The sequence below is a fragment of the Scyliorhinus torazame genome, chromosome 1 (assembly GCF_047496885.1).
Source record: "Scyliorhinus torazame isolate Kashiwa2021f chromosome 1, sScyTor2.1, whole genome shotgun sequence".
Classification (NCBI taxonomy): Eukaryota; Metazoa; Chordata; class Chondrichthyes; order Carcharhiniformes; family Scyliorhinidae; genus Scyliorhinus; species Scyliorhinus torazame.
In genome coordinates, this window is record NC_092707.1 from 134,592,277 (window position 1) to 134,619,066 (window position 26,790).

Sequence of the window (26,790 nt, forward strand, 5' to 3'; positions counted from 1 at the left end):
TCTCCCAGCAGATCAGAGGCCCCCAGGTGCTTGTTCCTTGGCCACGGTGGCACCCGAGCACTGCTGGTGCACCCTTGGCACCCTGACAGTGCAGGTCTTGCACCCTGGTAGTGTCATCTGGGTGCCAGTCTGTCACTGCCATAGTGCTCAGACAGCACCGTCAGATGGCAATAGGCACTGCCAGGGTACCAGGTTGGCACTGTCAAGTTGGCATTTTTTTGTGTGGCGGTGATCAGTCTATGGGTGCCCTGTGCATGTTTTCGGGGGTGCGGGGTGGCCCAGGGAACCCTTCATAGAGAGTTGGGGGCCTAGTGGGTCTCGGGGGTTGCGTCGGGACTCCAGAGTTCTCTTGCTGCACTGAGGAGCTCCAGCGAGCAGAGCTCCTCAGTGCAGAAAATTAGGCTATGTGCAGCCTCGGCTACTTGTTCCCCACTGAGGCGACCCTATCTAACCAGGGTGGGCTTGCGAGTGGCGGCAAACACATGGCTAAATACGCTCGCTATGGGACTTTGTTCTCATTTGGTTAAATTGCGCCCAATGTCTCTAATTATCTACTCCCTGGAAATCATAACAGAAGCCCATTAGCCTCTCCTTTTAAACATGATATGACGATGATCTCACTTTTGCGACATCTTAATTGCACCCTTTGGCATCAGAGCCTGCCGTTCTTTTAAACCAGAATTTAAAAATATATTACTGCAGCAGATATATACACATCATAACCCAGGCATTTAAAAGGATTACTGCACCAAATACATATAATACAATATGTACCAATTCCTTACATTCAACCCTTCAGCGAGGTTGCATTTCCTGATTTTCCGTGGCTGATGTTTCAATGAGATTTCTGGCCACAAAGGACAGGAGCCTCATTGTAATACATTTTAATACACTTACATATAATTACCGAGCCCCCCTACCATATCATTCCCCCTCACTGAATAGTCATACCTCACCGACGTGACATCATGTCAGAAAGGTTTACAACAGTTATTTTGATGCATGAATCAGTCGGGGGGGATCCACCCACCCCAGGCGCGCAAGAGTAAGTGAAGCCACCGGGGGGAGAGGGACATTGCCGACCAGTGCCCTGCAACTTCCCCCAGCACCAGCTGGTAGTGCTAACCTGACAGTGCCAACATGTGCCAGGGACAGTGTCAACCTGTGCCGGGGCAGTGCCAGGTGGTCAGCCCAATGAGAGGGGTTCCCCTTATGTCTGTGTGGAGGGATGGTGCCTGTGGTGGGGGAAGAGTGCCTCCAGCACTGCGGCATTGGGAGGGGGTGCCCCGAAGTTGGCATTATGGGGCGTGGGTGTTCTCCATTGCTTGTGCTGAATTGGTGGTTGGCAATGCTTGTGAGGGGTGCCTTGTGGCCGTGGGGAGGGGGGGGGTGTTACTGGGGGCCGTTTTCTTGCTTAAAAGGCACCCCGATATTTGTTAAGCTGGTCTTGCTGGCTCTATCAGGCCCCAACTCACTAGACTGATGGCATTAATCCCACCCACACATTTTATTTTCTCGGAGTCCCGGAAAATATGGACTAAAATCCCGACTGTGCAGCTGGAAAGCTACACGCCGGTTTTCAGTCGGAGCCTGACACTTTGAAAACATATGGAAAAATTCTGCCCATTATGTTTATTTTGCATTGTGTGTCTGCTAATAATCCCTGTGTGATTGGCTGCAAATCGTTCCTAGTTGGACTGAATCATCTGTGCAGTTACAATCATCACTCTGCTCCTGTTTTCCTACCTTAGACTAGAGCTCCACACTTCTCTCTCAGACATCCAATCTTGGCCTGATGAGAAATGTAGAGCTACTCCTCGGGTCCTTCAGATTCGTGCAGGAGCTTTGAGCAGTAAAAGCCTTGCCCCCTTTCTACAACCCCAGCTGGGTATTCTGGTAAGTTTAAATGTCCCAGACACTTGACAAGCTAGGAGAAAAGGTCAGTGTGTACGGATGAGAGAGTAGATGCGTTGGGGTGGGGTGGGTTGTGGGCAGAGGAGGATAGTCGAGTGCTGAGGGGAGGATCAGGAGGTGAGGGGGTACTTGGTGGGGGAATGGGTCAGGAGGGAGGTAAGTAGGGTAGTTGAGGATTGTAGTTAGGGATTGTAGTTGGGGAGTCCACTGGGGAGGTAAATAGTATAGTTACCCAGGAATTGGAACTGGTTTTAATGCTTCTAACTTTTCTTGGGTAACTATTACGCTAAATGAGTGGGAGCCATCCGAAGTGTATGACTTTAAATCAGAGTTTCAATGCGTTTCAAATGCACGGTAATTGCGCGATGGAAGTTGAAACTTCTCAAACAATTTCCACGCAGTAGGGACTTCTGAGGGGTCCCCCAGCACATCTTTCCGGGTGCCTCCAGAGGACAGAAGATCACTGCCTTTGTTTGATATAGTCGGTGTAAACATGCAGTATGTCTTTAAGATTATGGAAGAGTTTGATAGGGTCTTCACTTGTAGGGAGACCAAATCTAGGAACCATAAATATAAAACAATCCAATTGGGAATTCAGGTGAAGCACCTTTACTCAAAGGGTGATAAGAATGTGAAACTTGCAGCACAAGAAAGAGGAGTGGCACAGGTATCAAGTATAGATGAATTTAAAGGGAAGCTACTGGTACATGGGGGAGAAAGAAAAGAAGGATATTCTCACATAGTTACATTAAAAAGGGTGGGAGGATGTTTTTGTGAAACATAGACACCAACTTAAACCAATGGAGCCAAATGGCATGTTTACTGTGCTGTTGATTTTCAAGTCATTCTCTGTAATGTGGCACTTTCAAGTTTTACAATGTCTATCAGGATGTAACCGCAATGGTTTCCTTCTTCCCCAGTACCTGGTGCAATTCCAGCAGAGTCCATTAGTGGAGAACCGTTGGAGAATATGATATTGTTGAAATGGGGTGAACCACTGGAGCCTAATGGCATCATCATACAGTATAAGGTAATTATTTTGCTAAATAACTTATAATAAGATCTGAAGGTTATTGGTTACAGATAGGATAGGATCCAACAAGGGATGGTGCAGTGCTGGACCTAATTCTGGGGTGTGGTTTGGAGGTGTGTGGTTTGGAGGAGAACTTGTAGATGTTGGTGTTTCCAAGCATTTGCTGTTCTTGTCCTTCTGGGTGGTAGAGTTCGTCATTTTGGAAGGTGCTGTGGGAGAAACTGTGGTGAGATGGTGCAGTGCAACTTGTAGATTGTACACATTGCTGCCAATGTGCATTGGTGGTGAAGGCATGAATTTTGTTGTGGCGGATGGGGTGCCTATCAAACAGTCTTCTTTTCCTTAGATGATGTTGAGCTTCTTGAGTGTTATTAGAGCTAGTAAGTAGCATCCCATCCCAGGATGATAACAGTTTTGTGTTTTTTTTATTGCAGTTCACTTTTTCTGTTGTATTCAGCCCATAGAGTACAAAAGCAAGGAACGATATTAAGAAACGTTAGAAAACACTGCTTTTGCCTCGACTGATTCTTCAGGAAAAAAGTGTCAAGGCTTTATAGAGGGTTATGATGATGATTCCAGGAATGAGGGGCTTCTGATACATGCTAAATTGAAGAAACTTGGATTGTTCACCTTAGATATCATAGAATCACAGAGAAGAGAAGAACGAGTGTCGTAAGACACCATTGTTCACAATCATGAGCGGTCTAGACAATGTAGATAGAGGCTAACTGTTCCCATTGGCAAAAGGGTCGAGTAGCAGAGGACACTGATTAGAAGTGAATGACAAAAGAATCAGCAATGACGTGAGGGAAAACCTTTTTACACTGTGAGTGGTTAGGATCTGGAATGTACTGCCTGAGTATGATAGGGGCAGATTCAATAATGGTTTTCAGAAGGGAATAGTATAAGCCCCTGAAGAGGAAACAATTGCAGGAGTTACAGGCAAGAGGCAGGGGAATGAGACAAGCTAAATGCTCCCGCAGAGAATAGGTACAGATGCGATGTGCCAACTGACCTGCTCGATAACCATTCTATGATTCAGTAACTTGGAATGCAGTGAGTTCTATCGGTAGTACTATCTGATGAAAAGAAATAGAACTAGGTGTGCTGTGTAAGTTGAGTCCAATTGCTCAAATAATGTTTTCTGTGCTAGATACACTATCAATGCATCGAGTCCTCCAATCCGACAGTGTTCGTGCCTGGCTGTAAGAAAACTCATTTAACATCCAAGAATGAAACGTACCATGTGTTTAAAGATTTGGAACCTGGTACCACTTATCACTTTTCGATCAGGGCATCCACTAGCAAAGGATTTGGCCAGACAGTATTTACTGAGATAACGACAAACATATCAGGTAAGTGGTACTTGCAGTAACGAAAATCATCACCTGCTATTCCAATGAAATAACTTTGAATGCATTGTGAGGAAATGAAGTTGTAGAAAAGCCAAGGACATTCTGAATGTGTGAGAAAGTAGAGTGTGGTCCCATCCTTTTGCACTATCGAACCCTGTCCACATCCCATTTTCTCTTGCGAGAGGCAAAAAACCTTGGGGCAAGCTCGGAACAAACTGGGGAATTCTACTCTGGCCTGAATGACAATCAAGGAAACTTCAAGAGCCTGAGGAATAACACTTATGACTTTTCACAGAAGTTTTACAGCACAGAAGGAGACCATTCGGCCCATCATATCTGAATCGATTCTCCAAATGAGTAGTTTACTAAGTGACATTCTCCCATCTTTTCCCCATAACCCTGCATGTTTTCCCTTTTTAAATACGAAGCTAATTCTATTTTAAATGACTCAATTGAATCTGCCTCCACCACACTCTCAGCAGTGCATTCCAGACCCTAACTACTTGCTGCGTGAAAACGTTAGAAAGTCCATCCACGTCAGCATGAATAACGACAGGTTCCCATGACACGCACCTGGCAAACAAGAGCAGCAGATTCTGTGAACACCACTACCTCGAGGTTCCCCTCCAAGTCACTCACCATCCTGACTTGGAAATATGTCGCTGTTCCTTCACTTTTGCTGGGTCAAAATCATGGAATTCCCACCCTAATAGCTCTGTGAGTGTACTTACATCTCAGAGATTGTAGTGGTTCAAGAAGGCAGCTCACCACCACCTTCTGAAGGGCAGTTCGGGATGGGCAATGAATGATGGCCTAGCCAGCAATGTCCACATCCGCAAATGAATTTTAAAAAGCAGAACCCACCAGAGGCACACAGGTGAGTATACCCACCATGGGGGGAGTGAGTCAAGCCTCAGCAGTACCCAGGCACTGCCCACATCGCAGCATGGAATTTTGGGAACCATCCCTTAACTTTTTTTCTTCCAAGACCCTAAATATACAGCAAAGGAAGCTGCCCTTGGGGCTGGTAGCTTCCTTACCATATACCCGCCCACTGCGTCAATCTGTCTAAAAATGAGAAAATCCAGTTCAATGTTTCAAGTCGATAACCTTTCATCAGAACTGGGAAAAGTTAGAAATGCAGCATGCTTTAAGTAATTCTTGCATCTCCTGACAGGACTTCCAAAGTTCGAGATGTATTCTTGTCACAGAAAATTTCCTGAAGTCTCCCAGATATCTGTCTGATATTGAGAATTTTAAATTGAATTGCACAGAATAGAGAATGCAGAAAAAGGCCATTCAGCCCAACATTCCAGTACTTGTATTCTGCACATGAGCCTCCTCCCCTCTCTCCTCATATAACCCCATCAGCATAATAAAAATGAATTGTGTTCTGTTTGATGATTGTGCAAGAGGTTGTGTAGGACCAGTTTAGCTGGTTGATGATGCAAGACCTGCAGTGTAGGTTCAATTCCCGTACCAGCTGGTTATTCATGAAGGCCTTGCCTTCTCAATCTTGCCCCTCGCTTGAGGTGTGTTGATCCTCAGGTTAAATCACCACCAGTCAGCTCTCACATTCAATGGCAAAAGCAGCCAATGTTCATCTGGGACTGTGCTGACTTTATTTTAATAAGTAATCGGTTCAACAATAAACCTGATCAAAAATTATTTGCCTGTTCAGTAGGAGATACATGGAACTGAATATGTGACGATGATATGGCATCTATTTTGTAAACACCCAAGATACAAAATCCAATGTCCACAGGCCAGATATGACCTGATAATATGATCACAAGAAATTCCCTGAAGTCCCCTCGATGGCTGTCTGTCATTAAGGATTTTAAAGGGCGGCACGGTGGCCCTGCTGCCCCACGGCACCAAGGACCCGGGTTAGATCCTGGCACCGGGTCACCGTCCGTGTGGAGTTTGCACATTCTCCCCGTGTTTGCGTGGATCTCACCCCTGTCGTGATACGTATATATGAAGATATATAAAGGGTTAATGACTACATCATAGTGTAAGACAACCACTAGATGGCAACACTAGATTCATGTATAAATATGTGAACTCAAAGGGTCTTGGGTCTCTTCAAACCTGCAGTGACTAGACAGCAGTGTGGTAGAGAGGTAGATAATAGCATAGTTAGCATGTGTAGTTAAATAGTTAATACTTTATTCTGAACTACTTTATCACCAGTTATAGTTCTGTTAGAGTGAAAAAACTCAACATTATTTAATTTGCTGCTCATTAAACCTATTTTGCTTTGAGTTGAAGATGGGGTGTTTCTTTAGAATCACACCATCAGACCATTCTGGAAATATAAAGCAAAGAGTAACAAGATATTACTAACAAGTAATATAACATGGTACCAGGCTTTGACTTCTGTAAACTTGCTGGAGTAATATAATAAGACCAGAAAAAGAAAAAACCTTAGCAGCTATTCGACTCGAGTAGCATCGCAAGCAAACAAAATCCAGTCGAAGACAAACGACTCGATGGACAAAGCTCAAGCTCCTCGACACCTAAGGATAACTGGTAATTTGGATGCAAACTGGCGGCTGTTTAAACAGCAATTTCAAATATATCTGTAAGCATCTGATTTAACTCATGCAACCGATGCTCGCAAAATTGCACTGTGGCTGGTCAACATGCAATATAAATTTACAACTCTTTTCAATACTCTGCTGGTCACGACGAGCTAAGTTTGATGTTATTCTTAACAAATTCAACGATCACTGTAAGATCCAGACTAATGAGACATTTTAAAGCTTCATTTTTCATAAAAGATTACAAAACAAGGGGGAATTATTTAACAGCTTTTTAACAGATCGAAGATTGCTAGCACAATACTGTAATTTTTCAGCATTGCATGATTCTTTAATTCGGGACCAAATAGAGTTTGGTATCAATGATAAGCACCTCAGGGAAAGATTACTGAGACAAAAGGATTTAACGTTAGAAATAGCGATCGAAAAATGCTTTGCTCATCAGCAATGTAAGAATCAGTACCAAGAGCCCGTGAAAAGGGCACGAAAATCCACCACGAGATTGTGTGTAAAAACAGCATCGCCGTTGAAGAACAGCGTCGCAGTTGAAGATGCACATTTCAGATGGCAGCCATCTTGTGTGTGTACACTCGAACCCTGCACATACTGTTATGGGAGAGGCGTTTTAAGAACCCCAACATGTATCATGGAGTTCAACCAACCTCTCCCTTTAATGCTATTGTTGCTTTTCCGAGCACACGACTTGTTCCCTAGGTGTGGGATTACAATTATGGACACGTGGGTTTTTAAGCACAAAACAATGTTTATTCTATGAACTCAACTTAACCTCTTAAATAAACATTGGATCTCTTAACACCCCTTACTTCAAAAAGATAACCCTGAAAATATTACAACACTAAATAATCCTTCAGTTATTCCTTTCAACATCCCAGAGACTTAACACCTTTAAACAGAAACAAATCGGGTTAAAGGCTTTACTTTTATGAGTTTAACTCATCACCCAAATGATCCAGAGATAGTCTTTCATGGCAGAGATCACAGCAGATCCAGCTCACTGCAAATACAGACACACCCCAAGCTCTTTTCAAACTGAAACTAAAATACTTCAAAATGGCTGATCTGAAGCCCAGCTCCACCCACACTCTGACGTCACAGCATTTCTTAAACGTACATTGCTTAAACATCCATTTCTTAAAGGCACTCTCACATGACACCTCCCTCCAAGAAAAAAAATAAACCATCAACATCAAGATGGTTTCATTTTTCACAATGCACACAGTAAAAATACTTTTTCGTTCCTCCAAACAAAATCCTTCTCGATTGACAGTCTCTTTGAACAAACTCTCTGCACGATCCATCCATTCGTCTACTCCTCGGCATTTCTCTTTAGAATCAGATACTTTAGTTCAATCTGACCACAGAGTCCCTTGCAATTCTCCAATACAGGAGCAATGGTGATCACAGCTTTCAGGCAGTCAAATGCCTGTTGAAAGTCCGCTGTCCATTGAAATTTTTGACATTTCTTTAGCAAGTCCATCAGTGGAGTAATCACGCCACAAAACCATTGCACAAATGTTCAATCAAATCCACTCATGCTAAGAAATCGCATTATTTCCATTCGTCTTGAGGGTATCGGAAACTCCGCAAGGAAAGTGATTCAGGCTTCTCCAAATTCACTTTCAGCTAGGTTCATCACCAAACCCACCTCCTGAAGTCGTTCGAAGACCTCCATACGATGTTTTAAATATTCTTTCCATGTCTGGAAGTTGGAAATAAAAGCAGATTGTCCCACTTTCTCAATGCAATCCTTCAAACGTGGGATAGGGTAAGAGTTCATTCTTGTAACTGCATTCACCTTTCGATAGTCCACACACAACCGTTGGGTACCGTCTGGTTCAGGTACCATCACTATGGGTGAGCCCCATTGGCTGCAACCCACTTCAGTTATGCCATTTTTAAGCATACTCTCAATCTCTTTCTTAACCTGTGCCAATTTTAAAGGATTAAGTCTATATGAATGTTGTTTGATAGGAACAGCATTTCCCACATCTACATCATGTATAGTCATTTTAGTACTTCCCAATTTACCTCTACAAACTTGCCCATGTGATATCAATAACTCTTTCAGGTCAGTTTGTTTTTCCTCTGGAAGGTAACTTAACAATTCATCCCAATTTTTAAGAACATCCTCATTTTCCAATTTAATTTGAGGTATGTCAAATTCACAGTCATTTGGATTTGGTTCGTCACTTTGAGTTAGAATCATTAATACCTCCTTTTTCTCTCCTTCCCTTTCAAAGTACCATTTAAGCATATTCACATGAGACACTCGGTGAGTCTTCCTTCTATCTGTTGTTTTTACCACATAATTCACCTCACTTAATTTCCTTTCAATCTGATACGGTCCACAAAACCTAACTTTTAAAGGCTCACCTACCACGGTTCAATTCCCGTACCAGCCTTCCCGAACAGGTGCCGGAATGTGGCGACTAGGGGCTTTTCACAGTAACTTCATTGAAGCCTACTTGTGACAATAAGCAATTTTCATTTCATTTTTCACTGGTAACAATACTAAAACTTTATCCCCACTGGCAAAACTTCGAACTTTGGATTTCTTGCCTGCTACCCGTTTCATCACATTTTGTGCAACTTTCAAATGTTGTCTAGCCAATTCACCTGCTCTATTTAATCGTTCCCTAAATTTGACACGTAATCCAATAGTATCATTCCGATTTCTCACCCAACAATATTTCCTTAATCAATTTAAGTGGTCCTCTTACCTCATGACCAAAAGTTAGTTCAAAAGGACTAAATTTGGTAGACTCATTAGGTGCATCCCTAATTGCAAACAATACGAATGGAATTCCTTTATCCCAATCCTCTGGATAATCTTGACAATGTGCCTCAACATTGTTTTTAATGTCTGATGCCACCTTTCTAATGCTCCCTGCGATTCTGGATGGTACGCAGTTGATTTAAATTGTTTTATTGCTAAGCTATCCATAACTTCTTTGAATAACTTTGAAGTAAAATTTGATCCTTGATCCGATTGAATTTCTGTGGGCAGTCCATATCTAGGAAAGAATTTAAGTAACTCCTCCAAAATCCTTTTAGCTGTAATATTACATACTGGAATGGCCTCTGGAAACTTAGTAGACACATCCATTATAGTCAAAAGATATTGATTCCCACTTTTTGTTTTAGGAAGCGGTCCTACACAATCAATTATGACCCTCGTAAAAGGTTCCTCAAATGCTGGAATGGGTATTAAGGGTGCTGGTTTTATCACTGTTTGAGGTTTCCCTATCACTTGACATGTGTGTCATGATTGACAAAATTTAACTACATCTTTATATAGTCCAGGCCAATAAAAATGTTTCTGGATTTTAGCTTGAGCTTTCCTTATTCCCAAATGACCTCCCACTGGTACCTCATGTGCAACTCGCAACACCTCCTTTCTATACCCTACCGGCAATACTACTTGATGACCTTCTGCCCATTTTCATCCGCCTGCATATGTACAGGTCTCCATTTTCTCATCAAGAATCACTTTTACGTTAATAACACTCTGGTATACTCTCAGATTCCTCTTCCGTATATGCTTTCTGATATATCTGTTTTATTTCTACATCTTTCTGTTGTAACTCCGCCAATTTTCCTGAACTAAAAATATCCGCCTCATCCTCCACCTGTTCTTGTTCTTTTTCAACCATCTGATCAAAAATCGTTTCTGATAATTGCACTTCAACTTCATCTTCACTCTTTGATTTCTTCTCTTGTCTCAACCTGTGACTTTGCGACCGTGTTACTACACAATCCGGAAAAATCCCAGGATATTCATCTTTCAACACTTCAATTGTCTGATTTTCCACTGGCTTATCAACCACAGTAGGCATCACTCCCACCTGCGATCCAGCTATATCATTACCCAAGATAAACTGTATTCCTGGACAAGATAGTTTATCTATTATGAAAATGAAATGAAAATCGCTTATTGTCACAAGTAGGCTTCAAATGAAGTTCCTGTGAAAAGCCCCTAGTCGCCACATTCCGGCGCCTGTTCGGGGAGGCTGTTATGGGAATCAAACCGTGCTGCTGGCCTGCCTTGGTCTGCTTTCAAATCCAGCGATTTAGCCCTGTGCTAAACAGCCCTATTACTCCTACTACCACTTCACCACTCTTCACTGGACTTTCCAACCTTACCTTTTATAATGGAACACTACTCCTCTCACCCTGAATTCCACATATCACCACCTTTTCTGGCAACATTCTTCCCAAACTACATAATTCCTCATCTCTTACCATTAAAGATTGACTAGCCCCTGTATCATTTAAAATTGTGACTTGTTTACCTGCGTCTCCTGATACACATGAGTACATTTTACTCACACAAGTAAATTCTTTAAAGACATCTGGCATCTTCTTAACAATTACATCTTGAACAGGCTGTACAATCGTTTACACCTCCTTCATTTCCCCTGGGCTTTCCTTTACCACTCTAACAAATCCCACGGTCTTATCCTGTGTTACCACATCAGCCTTTCCAGTGCTTTTCTTCAACCACCAACACTGTGAATTTACATGGCCTACTTTATTACAGTGAAAACATTTGAAACTTTTCATGTCTCTTCCACCCTCCTGGATTTCTTTTTTAATCTGAGGTACACTCTCTTTATTGTTCCCCCATCAGATCACCTTTACCTTTACCACTTGAGTATTTCTCATGTCCCCAGTTTCTATCCCTCACTGGCTAAAACTGATGTCGGAAACCAAGCTTTGATTTATGAACTAATTCATAATCATCTGCCATTTCTGCTGCTGATCTCGCAGTTTTAACCCTCTGTTCTTCCACATGAGTGTTCTCTACATCAGGAATTGAATTTTTAAACTCCTCCAAAAGTATAATTTCTCTGAGAGCTTCATATGTTTGGTCTATTTTCAAAGCCCTTATCCGCCTCTGAAAATTACTCTGGTTTGAGCCTTTCAAACTCCATGTATGTTTGACCAAATTCTTTCCTTAAATGTCTAAACCTTTGTCTGTAAGCTTCAGGCAGATCCAGCTCACTGCAAACACAGACACACCCCAAGCTCTTTTCAAACTGAAACTAAAAAACAGCAAAATGGCTGATCTAAAGCCCAGCTCCACCCATGCTCTGACATCACTGCATTTCTTAAAGGTACATTGCTTAAACATCCATTTCTTAAAGGCACTCTCACATGACATTACGCATTTCATGAAAAAATGCGAGTCGGACGAGAGCCGATCTGCGCATGCGCAAAGAAATGTCATGCGAAATGATGTCAACGTCATGATGTGTTCAAGGTGTGCAACCTCCCACTTCCAAAAAAAATGCCCTGCCAAAGGAAAACCATGCTTACAGTGTGGCAAATTAAACCATTTTGCCGCTCAGTGCAGATCTTCACTCGCATTTAAATCTGCTGAAAAAGCTTCTCGACAGATTAATGTTCATAGTGTGGAATCCAAAGAAAAAGAAGGAGAAGAGAATTTTTCATCTGATACAGAAACCTACTCACTGGAAAACATGTTCTGTGTCGGGATAACAGAGAAATGTGAAGAATCCAATGAAGTAACAAAAATCCTCAACAAATTAATTCTGACAATGAATGGAATACAGTTGTTAAAGTTAATAACTGTCCAATTCAATTTAAATTGGATACTGGCGCATCAGCTAACTTGCTCTCAAAGCTGGATCTTAACAAGCTTAAACACGCACCTGAGATACTTCCAGCAGCCTGTAGACTGAACGGAAATTCAATTTCTTCGATTGGGTCATGCCATTTAAAAGTCTATAACAAAAATATTGTAACAATTTGATTTGAGATTGTCAAAAGAGATAAATCATCACTCTTGGGTGCACAAGCCAGCAAGGAGTTACACCTAATACTTCAAATTTATACTGCAACTTCATCTTAACCCATACTGAATGATGATATCCACAGCATTTTAAATCCATATCCAGATGTTTTTAAAGACATGGTACACTGTTGTTGAATATAAGATCCTGTTACGGATGGATGCCAAACCTGTGGTATATCCTCCAAGGAGAAGTCCTGTCCATTAGGAGGAAGATTGAAGCAAGAATTAGAGTGACTTCAGAACCAAGGGATAATTTCAAGGATCACTAAACTGACTGACTCGGTCAGTTTGATGGTTTGCGTGAAGAAACTGTCAGGTGATCTACGCATAGGGCAGCACGGTGGTGCAGTGGGTTAGCTCTGCTGCCTCATGGCGCCGAGGTCCCAGGTTCGATCCCGGCTCTGGGTCATTGTCCGTGTGGAGTTTGCACATTCTCCCCATGTTTGCGTGGGTTTCGCCCCCACAACACAAAGATGTGCAGGTTAGGTGAATTGCCCCTTAATTGGAAAAAAAGAGACATCTTCAACCTCTCTTTACAACAATCTGAGGTCCCTATCTGCTTCAAGAAGACGACCATCATCCCTGACCCAAAAAAGGTCAAGCAGCGTGCCTTAATGACTATCGTCCAGTGGCTCTGACATCCATCATCATGAAGTGCTTCGAAAGGTTAGTCATGGCACGAATCAACTCCAGCCTCCCGATTTGCCTTGATCCACTACAGTTCGCCTACCGCTGCAACAGGTCCACAGCAGACGCCATCTCCATGGCCCTGCGCACTACCCTGGAACACCTCGATAACAAAGGCACCTATGTCAGACTCCTAGTTATCGACTACAGCTCAGCCTCCAACACCACCATTCCTACAAAACTCATCTCCAAACTCCGAGGCCTTGGCCTCGGCTCCTCACTCTGCGACTGGATCCTGAACTTTCTAACCTACAGGCCACAATCAGCAAAGATAGGCAACAACACCTCCCCCACAATCATCCTCAACACCGGTGCCCCACAAGGCTGTATCCTCAGCCCCCTACTATACTCCTTATACACCTATGACTGTGTGGCCAAATTCCCCTCCAACTCGATTTTCAAATTTGCTGATGACACCACCGTCGTGGGTTGGATTTCAAACAATGATGAGATAGAGTACAGGAATGAGATAGAGAATCTGGTGAACTGGTGCGACGACAATAATCTCTCCCTCAATGTCAACAAAACGAAGGAGATTGTCATCGACTTCAGGAAGCGTAGTGGAGAACATATCCCTGTCTACATCAATGGGAATGAAGTAGAAAGTGTAAAGAGCTTCAAGTTTCATAGAATTTACAGTGCAGAAGGAGGCCATTCGGCCCATTGAGTCTGCACCGGCTCTTGGAAAGAGCACCCTGCCCAAGGTCAAGACATCCGCCCTATCCCCATAACGCAGCAACCCCACCCAACACTAAGGGCAATTTTGGACACTAAGGGCAATTTATCATGGCCAATCCACCTAACCTGCACATCTTTGGACTGTGGGAGGAAACCGGAGCACCCGGAGGAAACCCACGCACACACGGGGAGGATGTGCAGACTCCGCACAGACAGTGACCCAAGCCGGAATCGAACCTGGGACCCTGGAGCTGTGAAGCAATTGTGCTATCCACAATGCTACCGTGCTGTACACCTAAGTTTTTAGCTGTACAGATCACCAACAGCCTGTCCTGGTCCCCCATGCCGACACTATAGTTAAGAAAGCCCACTAACTTTCTCAAAAGACTAAGGAAATTTGGCATGTCAGCTACGACCCTCACCAACTTCTACAGATGCACCATAGAAAGCATTCTTTCTGGTTGTACCACAGCTTGGTATGGAGCCTGCTCTGCCCAAGACCGCAGGAAACTACAAAAGGTTGTGAATGTAGCCCAGTCCATCACGCAAACCAGCCTCCCATCCATTGACTCTGTCTACAATTCCCGCTGCCTCGGAAAGGCAGCCAGCATAATTAAGGACCCCACGCACCCCGGACATACTCTCTTCCACTTTCTTCCGTCAGGAAAAAGATACCAACGTTTGAGGTCATGAACCAACCGACTCAAGAACAGTTTCTTCCCTATCACCATCAGACTTTTGAATGGACCTACCTTGTATTAAGTTGATCTTTTCTCTACACCTTGCTATAACTGTAACATTATATTCTGCAGTCTCTCCTTCCTTCCCTATGTACGGTATGCATTGTTTGTACAGCATGCAAGAAACAATACTTTTCACTGTATACTAATACATGTGACAATAATAAATCAAATCAAATGAAAAATTAATTGGGGACTCTAAATTTAAAAAAAAAAGAATGTGATCTACGCATCTGTATTGATCCCAAAGGTCTCAATAAAAACATAACGCTTGAACATTATCCCAATCCGAAACGAGAGATCACCAGCGAGATGGCAAACGCGTGCATCTTCACAAAATTAGATGCATCGTAAGGTTTCTGCCAAATGCAACTCACGCAGACATCTCTGCACATTTAATACACCTTTTGGAAGATTTTGTTTCAATCGTGTGCCTTTCGGAATAATCTCTGCATCTGAAATATTCCACAGAATCATGGAACAGATGACAGGAGGAATAGAAGGTGTTAGGGTATACGTAGATGACATCATAATTTGGTCATCGACTAAAGAAAAGTATATTGAATGACTACGACAAGTGTTTCATCGCATAAACAAATATAGCCTCAAATTAAACCAATCCAAATGCACTAATGGAACTTCTATGCTCAAGTTCTTGGGTGATAAGATATCTGAACATGGTGTGCAACCAGACGATGAGAAAATTTCAGCCATTCAAGGCATGAAAGTACCTGAAGGTAAAAAAGCAGTACTATGATTTGTAGGCGTTGTTAATTTCTTAGGCAAATTCATATCTAATTTGTCAACTGGAACAACAGCTCTTGGACATCTACCCCTTTCGAGTGGACAGAAGACCATCAAAAAGAGTGGCAAGATTTGAAAGTTCAACGAACGACTGCACCGATGTTAGCCTTTTTTGATCTTAACAAGGAGACAAAAATATCTACTGATGCAAGTCAGGATGGGTTAGGAGCAGGACTCTTGCAAAGAGATAACAGCATATTATGGGTTCCTGTTGCATATGAAAGAGCGATGACACCCAACAAAATGTCGATATGCTCAAATCGAGAAAGGAATGTCTGGGACTACAAACAGGCATCACATATGGGCAGCACGGTAGCCTTGTGGATAGCGCAATTGCTTCACAGCTCCAGGGTCCCAGGTTCGATTCCGGCTTGGGTCACTGTCTGTGCGGAGTCTGCACGTCCTCCCCGTGTGTGCATGGGTTTCCTCCGGGTGCTCCGGTTTCCTCCCACAGTCCAAAGATGTGCAGGTTAGGTGGATTGGCCATGATAAATTGCCCTTAGTGTCCAAAATTGCCCTTAGTGTTGGGTGGGGTTACTGGGTTGTGGGGATAGGGTGGAGGTGTTGACATTGGGTGGGGTGCTCTTTCCAAGAGCCGGTGCAGACTCGATGGGCCGAATGGCCTCCTTCTGCACTGTAAATTCTATGATAAACCCAAAGATGAGCAGGGTAGGTGGATTGGATACACCAAATTGCCCCATAATTGGATAAAAAAGAATTGGGTACTCTAATTTTTTTTTAAAATTCAGGATTTTAAATAGAATTACATAGAATGTAATACACAGGAATAGGCCATTCAGCCCAACTGGTGTTTATGGGCATGGTAAACCGACGGTGACACGCCCGGATGGGAGTGTGATGTGGCAGGTAGATGCCGGGAGATGTCTTCTCGAGGCTTTCCAACAGCCAATACGCCTCGAGAGATCTACCGAGGCGGCAAGACCAGGATCCCGCCCACAATGGGCGCGACCAAGCCGCGCATGCGCCTAAGTAGGTTTTAAATCTACTAAGGCATACTCACCGGGATCTACCAGCCTCCCTGCATCTAATAGCCTTCTAAGGGTGTGCCCAGCTGGGTGCAGTTCAGTACTGGTCCACATGGGCCATTGGTAGCCTCTGGGTGTTCAGGAACAGTGCAGGGTGGCTCCCTTGGCACTGCTACACTGGCACTGCCAAAGTGCCCAGGTGGCATTGCAACGCCGACAGGAGCAGCACCAGGGTGCCAGGTACCAGGGTGGCACTGCCAAAGGTCAGGGCCCAAAGGGTCAGGATGAAGGTGGCATGCGCACTGCCAGTGTTTCAGGCACAGATGTGCCTGATGAGCATCTCATGGTTACACACCAGCTGCACATTCATTAAATGGAAAGTGAAAACTGGCCTGTAATCCGCAGGTGCCCGTAGGGTGACATGCATGCCATCAGTCACTTCCTGGACCTGGTCATCTCGGCGATGGCGGCGAAACCCGCTTCCTGGTGGGTTTGGTCCCAATTAAAATGGATGTATTGTGCCGACCAACATATAGGGCCTCCATGACGGTGCGTATGCACCTGTGCACTGAGCTCTGTGAGATTCCAGCCAGGACCCCACTCGGCACCTGGAAGGACCCCCTGGCGTAGAAGTTCAGGGCAACCGTCACCTTGACAGCCACCGGGAGCGGGTTGTCCTCCCCCATAGCCCCATGGTGTCAGGTGCGCCATGATCCGGCAGATATGTTGCACTCTTCCCCTACTCAGCCAGAATCTTCAAAGACATGCTTGGTCCGGAGGTCCACGAATGACAGGCACTGTCAGTATGCATGAGGCCTGACATTCCCTGTGCACCTCCTCCTCCTCGACCAGTTGGGCGGCCGGCTCACCATCCTCACCAGCTGCTTCCTGTTCCTCTGGGCAGTCTTAGCTGCTGCATGGTCCTCCACCTTGAGCAGCTCCAAATTGCACAGCCTCAGTGCATCCCCCAGGGCTGCAGAGACGAGGAGGAAGGCCACCATTGCTGGTTGTATTCCAATATCCATTGTCTGCAGGGGGTGAAAGGCTGACAGGTTAGCATGATGCATACCCCCAATCCCAACCAGGTCCAACGGGCTACATGGTGGCCCCAGTTGGCACTGCGGACCTTGCCCCCGCATGTTCCCACCCCCATCTCCCCATCCCTGGCACTGTCAGTGCCCGGCACAGTGGAGGCCTCTGGTCCTTACGCCTATCCCTGCTGCCAGGGATACTATCGGCTAGCAGTACCCTTGACAGCTGTATTCTCCATGGCACCCTGTCTGCCGCCCTCCGGTAGGGGCTTCTGTGTGTGTTGCCCTTGGGTGGGCCACGTGACACCCCACCAGTGGGTAGCGGCCGGTTGTGGGGTAGGGTGGTATGGCGGCGGCGGAGGTGCGGTAATGGCCGGGGCACTCTGCACGACCAGGGGCCACAGTGGGTGGTCAGTGGAGTGCGCAGCAAGATGGCTGCCTTGCAAGCCACAGCAATGGCGATCCGTGTCTGGACAACCCAATCCTGGAGGAGGGGGGTCCCACGACCTGTCTCCTGGTCCTCCCCTGCCAGCCAGGCTAGTGTCAGGACCGGTAGCCTATAGTCACGCCTCTGTATGTCCTACCTCCTCTATCTCTCTCATCAGCCACGGCTCCTGCTTCCTGATTTTTGAAAGCACAAGTGAACCTCACCATGGGGAATTTCCCCTGGTGGAGACGGAGGATCGTGGAGGTCCTGGAGAATACCGGGTCAGGCTCCTAATGCTATGCCATCGGCGTTTACTGTACGTGCAGAGTGGAATGCATTGACCCTGCTGTCGAGGCACCGGAGAATTGAGATTTGGCGTGAACCCGGCGCCCATCACAGATTTGGTGTCAATACCGATTCTCCACCCGACCGCCTTTCGAAACTTTGGCGTTGACCGACAGAGAATCCCGTCCACAATGTTTCTTAATGGAATGCCGTCCAGAAATCTAGTCGACCATGCATAATGATCAACAGATACTGATTCGCACTTTTAATTTTAGGCAGTGGTCCCACGCAATCAATTTGGACCCCAGAAAAAGTTCCTTAAAAGTTGGAATGGGTATTAAAGGTTTCCCTGTTACCTGGCATGTGTGATATGCATGGTAAAATTCAACTAGATCCTTATGCAGTCCAAGCCAATAAAAATGTTTTTTTCATTTTTGCTTGAGTTTTCCTTACTCTGCCTACTGTAACCTCAAGCGCTACCCATAAATACTCTTCTATAACCCACCGGTTATACCACTTTATGAATTTTTGCCCATTTCTCACCGGCTTGAATTTGTAAAAGTCTACATTTTCTCATTTATACATTATTTCTAATGTAGTAACACTCTGGCACACACTCCGATGCTATTTCCATATATGATTTCTGATGCAACTGCTTTATCTCTGAATCTTTCTGCTGTAATTCAACCAATGTTCTTGAACTAAAGATATTAGTTTCATCCACCTGCTCTTGTTCTTTATCAACCAATATGGGTTCTGGAACTGAACTTCAGCCTCCCTGTCGGCACTGCTCAAGTTCTCATCCCCCTGTCTCAACCTGTGGCTTTGAGATCTTGTCACCATACAATCAGAAAACACCCCGGGATATGCTTCTTGCAAAACCTCAGTTGTTTGACTTTCCACTGGCTTTTCAATCACAGTAGGCCGCTCTCCAACCATTCAGCCAGCTTTATTATTACCCAGGATAAATTATACCCCTGAAAAAGGTATTTTTTCTAGCACTCCTACCACCACTTCACCACTTTTCTCTGGAATCTCTAATTTTACCTTACTTAGTGGCACACAACTCCTCTCACCACTAATTCCGCATTTCTGCCAATATTTCTTCCAAACTGCATATCTCCTTATGTCTCACCAGTAAAGACTCCCTTGCTCCTGTATCCTTTAATCGCCTTACCTAAGCCAAATTGTATAGATGAGTAAACCTTACCCACACAAATAAAATCCTTAAAATATTCTTACAACTGCTTTCCACCAACCTCTGAACAAGCCGTAAACTCTATTGCATCTGGGACAATGTCTTTTCTCCCCACTTTAATAAACCCCACTGGCTTATCTTGTTTTACTGAATCTGTCTTCCCAGTACCTTCTTAAGCCACCAACACTGCGACTCCGCATGTCCATTATTACAATGAAAACACTTCAGTTTTCTTATCTCTCTTCCCCTATCAGAAGTTTCCTTTTTAATTTGAAGCAAATTCTCCTTAACAGCACCAACTAAACGTCCTTTGCCTTGACCATCTGTGAATTTCTCATTTCCCCCATTTCGATCCTTCACAGAAATTGATGTAATTTGCTTTGTTAACCAATTCTAATCAGCTGCCATTTCTGCTGACAATCTAGCAGTTTTAACTCGTTGATCTTCCACATGAGTTCTCACTACTGCAGGACGTGAATCTATAAATTCCTCCAAAATAATAATTTCTCTCTGAGCATTATGGTCGGGATTCTCCAACCCGGCGCCGGGTCGGAGAGTCCCCGGGGGGATGCGAGAATCACACCTTGCCGCGTCGACGCCGGCTTCCCCATTCTCCCGTGCAGATTCTCTGCCGCCCACGGGATTCCCGCTGCGCCAGTCGGGGGCCATTGACAGCGACCTCCCGGCGATTCTCCGGGCCCGCTGGGCCGAGTGACCAACGAGTTTGGCCGAGTTCTGCCGGCGTGGGTTACTCAGGTCCCGCCGTAAGATTAGTCTGCGGGTGCTGTCCATGAGGGGAGGGGGGGGGGGGAGAGGTGGGGGATCCGACCCCGGAGGGGGGCCCCCCACGGTGGGCTGGCCCACGATCGGGGCCTACCGATCGGTGGGCTGGCTGGTTCTGTGGGGGCCTATTTCACTCTGTGCCGGGCCCCTATAGGGCCCCAGAGGCTGGCGCGGAGAAGGAAACCCCCGCGCATGTGCGTAAACTTGCGTGGGACGGTCAGCACCAGCTGGAGCTGCGGCAGCCACTCCGGCACAAACCTAGCCCCCTCCCCCCTCACTGTCCCCACATCCGCTACCCCAAGGATTCCATGGACCAGCTTGCAGGCAGGGATCATCCAGGTGGGCGGTGGAAGGTGCAACTGTAGGCAGGAGTCAGACATTATCATAGAATCATAGAATTTACAGTGCAGAAGGAGGCCATTTGGCCCATCGGGTCTGCACCAGCCCTTATAAAGAGCACCCTACTGAAGCCCACGTATCTACACTATCCCCGTAACCCAGTAACCCCCTCAACATTTTTTGGACACTAAGGGCAATTTAGTATGGGCAATCCACCTAACCCGCACACATTTGGAGTATGGGAGGAAACCGGAGCACCCGGAGGAAACCCACGCAGACACAGGGAGAACGTGCAGACTCTGCACAGTCAGTGACCCAGCCGGGAATTGAACTGGGCCCTGGAGCTGTGAAGCAACTGTGCTACTGTGCTGCCCACATTGTTGAATGGTGCACAGCATCAGAGCTTATCCCAAGTTGTCATCACCCTCTAACCCATGGGCCAAATCTACTGTTACTGCCAACCCAGGGCCCGCACCGTGTAGTGAAGCAGGTAGGAATCACGGACGGGGTTAAAAATGGACAGGGGGATCGTGCAGGGAGGGAGTTCATGGGAGGGGGTGGTCGGTTGGGGGGCTGGGAGTGGGAGTAATGCTGGGATGGGGTGACCGTGCCACTGGTCAGGCCCCCTATTTGGTGAACCTGGAGGTACTTGGAGCGTCCTTTGCGTGCCTGCCCAGGCGCATGCATACGGCCTCCAGTGCCTGCCCGGGCCCTATGCCCTGCCCAAGCTCACCCTCTCCCGCATCCTCCTCGTGGGACGAGGACTGATGTTCATCCCCCTCCTCCAGCACGTCACTCCTCTGCTGCATGATGTTGTGGAGGACGCAGCAGGCCACCACAATGTGGGGCACTCTCCTAACCCTGTACTGGAGGGCCCCTCCGGAGCAGTCCAGGCACCTGAAGTGCATCTGCAGGATGCTGAAGCACCGCTTGATCACGCCCCTGATTGCTGCATGGGCATCATTGTAGCGGGTCTCTATGTCAGTCTGTGTGGTAGTACCAGGTATTGCGGTACCTGAGAGGCTGATGACCATTGGTTAGACCCCGGAGTCTAACATTGGCTGTATTGCTAAAATCCAAAAACATTTTTATTGGCCTGGACTACATAAAGATGTAGTTAAATTTTGTCAGTCATGTCACACATGTCAAGTGATAGGAAATCCTCAAGCAGTGATAAAACCAGCGCCCTTAATACCCATTCTAGCATTTGAGGAACCTTTTACAAGGGTCCTAATTGATTGCGTAGGACCGCTTCCGAAAATGAAAAGTTGGAATCAATATCTTTTGACTATAATGGATGTGTCTACTAGGTTTCCAGAGGCCATTCCAGTACGTAATATTACAGCTAAAAAGATTGTGGAGAAGTTACTTGAATTATTTACTAGATACGGACTACCCACAGAAATACAATCGGATCAAGGATCAAATTGATAGCTTTGACAAATTGACAGTCGGAAAAGACTGTCTCTTGATCATTTGGTGAATTCAGAATTCTAAATGTTCTGAGTATTGACTTTAATCTAACGTGCTTCTGTTAAAGGTTATGTTTTTTGTAAGTCTTCTGGATGTTAAAAGGACAGCGTACGCATTACTTAGTGTTCTATTCTTTGGTGGTTGTATTTGAATTAATGTTTGCTAAGATGTTCACTGTGTTTTAAAAAGGTTAACTTCATGTTCATAGAATAAACAATGTTTTGCTTTGATAAATACTTTTCCATTTCTGCTGTACCACACCTGTAGAGTGGGCCATATGTTCCCCATACCACAAACGATTAAAAGTTGTGGGTCAGGTGAACTCCATGATACATTTTGGGGTTCTCTAAACCCTGTCCCATAACATCCCCCAGTTGGCGTTGGCCCAGTCGCAACCTGGATCCTTGAGTCTGATGGGTGTACCGGCTCTTTCAAGAGGCACCAAAACTGTGCGCTCTGCCACCATCCTTACCCATACGGTCATGATCACTTGGGTTCGATGGCTGTCCGGTGTGACCCTCTCCATGATCCACGCGGTCGATTTCTTTATCCATTTCCCCATTCCTTCTGTGGGGTGTTGCAAATATTGCCCTGGGTGCAAGCTTGTGTGTTTGCTGATGAATACCGTGGGTGCCTCCCAGGTCTGTCCTAGGCGTATCCACGGAAGCAGAAATCTGTAACAACAGGTGATATGAACCCCTCAAAACCGGTGGAAGTTAAACATCTTTTGGTTCCTTGTACATTTTAGTTTGAGTATAATGCTTCCACTTCGACGTGCCTTTCATTTCAATTAAGGCACATGTATCCCCTGCAACAATCACTCCATGTGGTCCTATCCATCTGGGCTGTAAGCCTGCCCTTTCTGGAAGCAGCTTAATCATGACTCTGTCCCCTGTCTTTGGGGTCTGGCTGCGGATGCAGTCCCTTTTTCCCAATCTCTCGCTGTCTGTGTGTCTGTCACTGCTCCCTTTAAACTGTGCAGCTGCTCCGCTAGGAGCCTGAGAAATTGAAACACTCTCTCCTTTGCATTACAGCTCTCTGTGCCCCCTGTTACTATTGTCATGTGAGAATACCTTTAAAACATGGATGTTTAATCATAATAGTAAAGCCTTTAACCTGATGTGATTCTGTTTAAAGGTGTTAAGTCCTTTGGAAGTTTGAAGGAACATTTTGAGGAAATATTTACTGTTGCAATATTTTCGGAGTTATCTTTGAAGTAAGGGGTGTTAAGAGATCCAATGTTTATTTAAGATGTTAAGTTGAGTTCATGGACTAAACATTGTTTTGTGTTTAAAAACCCATGTGTCCATAATTGTCATCCCACACCGAGGGAACAAGCCGTGTGCTTGGAAAAGCAACAAATACATTAAAGGGATGGTTTGGTTGAACACCATGATACATTTTGGGGTTCTGAAAATGCCTCACCCAATTGGGGGCTCGTCCTGGATAAAAGTCTATCTATTGGATTGGCTTTTGTGAACTTCAAGACAGTGAAGGATTGTTGCTTTTCCGGTGTGGTATTTTACTTTAAGTGGGGAATGTGTTGTGGACAATGGCTCTTTCAGAGGCTCAGAAGCTTTTGGGGGTGGAGACTGTCACACGCAGTACTTTACGCTCAGAGACGAAAAGCAGGCTGCTGGGTCTGGCAAAAACATTGCAGTTCACATTACCTGACAAAATGCGAAAAGATTAGGTAATTATGGCGGTGGTTAAGCATTTAAAGTTGCCTGAGATAGAGTTTGACTCATGGGAAATGGCAAAAATTCAGTCAGTTGGAGGAGATGGATGAGGATAATGAGACAGAGCGCCATAGTCGAAGACGTGGTGGGGATCTAATTAAATATGCCCAAGCATTGCCAAGGTTTGACGAGAAGGAGGTAGAAGCCTTTTTCATTACATTTGAGAAGGTAGCTAAACAAATGCAATGGCCACAGGACATATGGGTATTACTGATTCAAACAAAGCTGGTCGGTAGAGCTAGTGAAGTGTTTGCATCACTACCGGAGGAGGTATCTGGAACGTATGAGGAGGTGAAGAAATCCATCTTATGTGCATATGAGCTAGTGCCTGAAGCTTACAGACAAAGGTTTAGAAATTTAAGGAAAGAATTTGGTCAAACATACATGGAGTTTGAAAGTATCAAACAGAGTAATTTTGATAGGTGGGTAAGGGCTTTGAAAATAGACCAAATGTATGAAGCACTCAGAGAAATTATACTTTTGGAGGAGTTTAAAAATTCAATTCCTGATGTAGTGAAAACTCATGTGGAAGAACAGAGGGTTAAAACTGCGAGATTAGCAGCGGAAATGGCAGATGATTATGAATTAGTTCATAAATCAAAGATTGGTATCCGCCATCAGTTTCAGCCGGTGAGGGATAGAAACTGGGGACATGAGAAATACTCAAGTGGTAAAGGTAAAGGTGATCAGATGGGAGACAATAAAGAGAGTGTACCTCAGATTAAAAAAGAAATCCAGGAGGGTGGAAAAGAAATTACAAGTTTCAGGGGCGTAATTCTCCGGTATCGGCGCGATGTCCGCCGACTGGTGCCCAAAACGGTGCAAATCAGTCGGGCATCGCCCCGCCCCAAAGGTGCGGAATGCTCCGCATCTTGGGGGGCTGAGCCCCAAACTTAAGGGGCTAGGCCCGCGCCGGACCTATTTTCACCCTGTCAGCTGGCGGAAAAGGCGTTTGGTGCCCCGCCAGCTAGCGCGGAAATGACATCTCCGGGCGGCGCATGCGCGGGAGCGATAGCGGGCGCTCACGGCATTCCCGCGCATGCGCAGTGGAGGGAGTCTCTTCCGCCTCCGCCATGGTGGAGACCGTGGCGAAGGCGGAAGGAAAAGAGTGACCCCACGGCACAGGCCCGCCTGCGGATCGGTGGGCCCCGATCGCGGGCCAGGCCACCGTGGGGGCACCCCCTGGGGCCAGATCACTCCGCCCCCCCCCCCAGGACCCCGGAGCCCGCCCGCGCTGCCTTGTCCCGCTGGTAAGGTAGGTGGTTTAATCTACGCCAGCGGGACAGGCATTTTAGCAGCGGGACTTTGGCCCATCCAGGCCGGAGAATCGCGGGGGGGTGGGGGGGGCGCCAACCGGCGCGATGAAGAAGATGGAGGAGGCCATGACACGACACCGACCAGGTCACCTCGATGGGGGACGAGCTGCGGAGGGTGGTGGAGGTTAACAGAGGGCTCCGAGCAAAGCTGGAACACTTGGAAAACCGCTCAAGGCGGCACAATTTGAGAATTGTGGGCTTGCCCGAAGGGACAGAGGGCCCAAGGCCAACGCAATACTTCGCTAAGAAGTTGGCGGAGCTGATGGGGGAGGGTGAGAACCCCACCCTGTACGAGCTAGACCGAGCTCATCGGTCATTAAAGCCGAAGCCCAAAGTGAAGGAGCCGCCAAGGGCAGTAATTATCTGCTTCCGTAAGTTTTGCATGAAGGAGAAAGTATTAAGCTGGGCGAAGCAGAAGCGTGAGGTGCTGTGGGATGGTACGTACTGCGGTTCGGATCTCCAGGACTGGATGGTGGAGTTGGCAAAAAGACGAGCGACGTTTGGGCGAGTAAAGGTGGCTTTGTACAAGAAGGGGGTGCGATTTGGTGTGGTGTACCTGGCAAAGTTGAGAGTAACATACAAAGCCAAAGACTTTTATTTTGAGACACCGGAGGCGGCTGAGGCGTTCGTGAGGGCAGAAGGCTTGGGACAGACATGAAGAGCGGAACTGGAAGAAAGACTGTGGACTGTGTTTGAGCGGCTGGAAAATGTACAAATGTTACAACTTTCTTTTTACTGATTTGTATTGAAATTTGAAATTTACTTCTCTTTGCATTGGTACAGAGCTCAAGCTAATGGCGTTCTGTGTTGCGACGGTTAAATGTTATGTTAGTGAATTGTAGGGGTTGGATTGTTGGGCTTGTTTTGGTGTTTCTTTCTCTGGGACTGGGCGGAAGGGGGCGAGAGGTATTGGCGGGGGGAGGGGGGGAGCCACCCTCGCCAGCTAACTAGAGTCAGTTAGTGAGCGGGGTGAGGTGAGAGGAGGACTGCGGACATTGGAGCCTGGATAGCAGGCTTCAATGGGCCTCCGAGGCGAGCAAGAGTGGGTGGAGGGAGGGATGTTGGGGGATGTTTTTATAGGGGGGGGGGTTCTTGGGAGGGGGGGGGAAGGGGTTCGATGTTAACAATGGACAGGGGCGGGTCAGGCTTATGGGGCAGGGCCTGGTGGTATGGTGATGGTGGATAAGAAAGGTAGGGGGGGTGAGAGACCCCCAGTAAGGATAATCACGTGGAACGTGAGAGGGCTAGGGGGCTGTGTAGATTAAGGGTGACTATGGGTAATCCCGGATTCCTTTTTGTCATTTGTTTATGTAAACATGTGGGCAGATGGGATCGTTGTTATTATGGGGATTGACATATCTTGCTGATTATTGTTTATTGTTGATGGGTGTAAATGTGGGAGAAAATGTGAAAAAGGAGGAGAATAATTTTTTAAAAATATATATATATTTACAATGGTAAACTGGTTACTGTGGTTCGTTCATTACCCTTGAATCTGTGGACATATCCCTAACACTATCTTGGAGTGGCACTCAGCACATGGTGGATGTCTGAGTGGCTTGCTGTGAGCTCTGTGCCCTGAGCTGTCTCCTGCTGGAATGAGCGGGAAGTGTCGTG

General features: G+C 45.9%; 1 protein-coding gene across 1 annotated transcript in view; it reads left to right on the forward strand.

The window, feature by feature from the left end:
* LOC140417302 (receptor-type tyrosine-protein phosphatase U-like) overlaps window positions 1-26,790 on the forward strand; it is a 1,277,635-nt gene that overhangs the window by 730,008 nt on the left and 520,837 nt on the right. Inside the window, exons 10-11 of the mRNA XM_072501194.1 lie at window positions 2,835-2,944; window positions 4,101-4,302. Of these exons, the coding sequence (XP_072357295.1) occupies window positions 2,835-2,944; window positions 4,101-4,302 (312 nt within the window). The remainder of the gene's footprint in view (window positions 1-2,834; window positions 2,945-4,100; window positions 4,303-26,790) is intronic.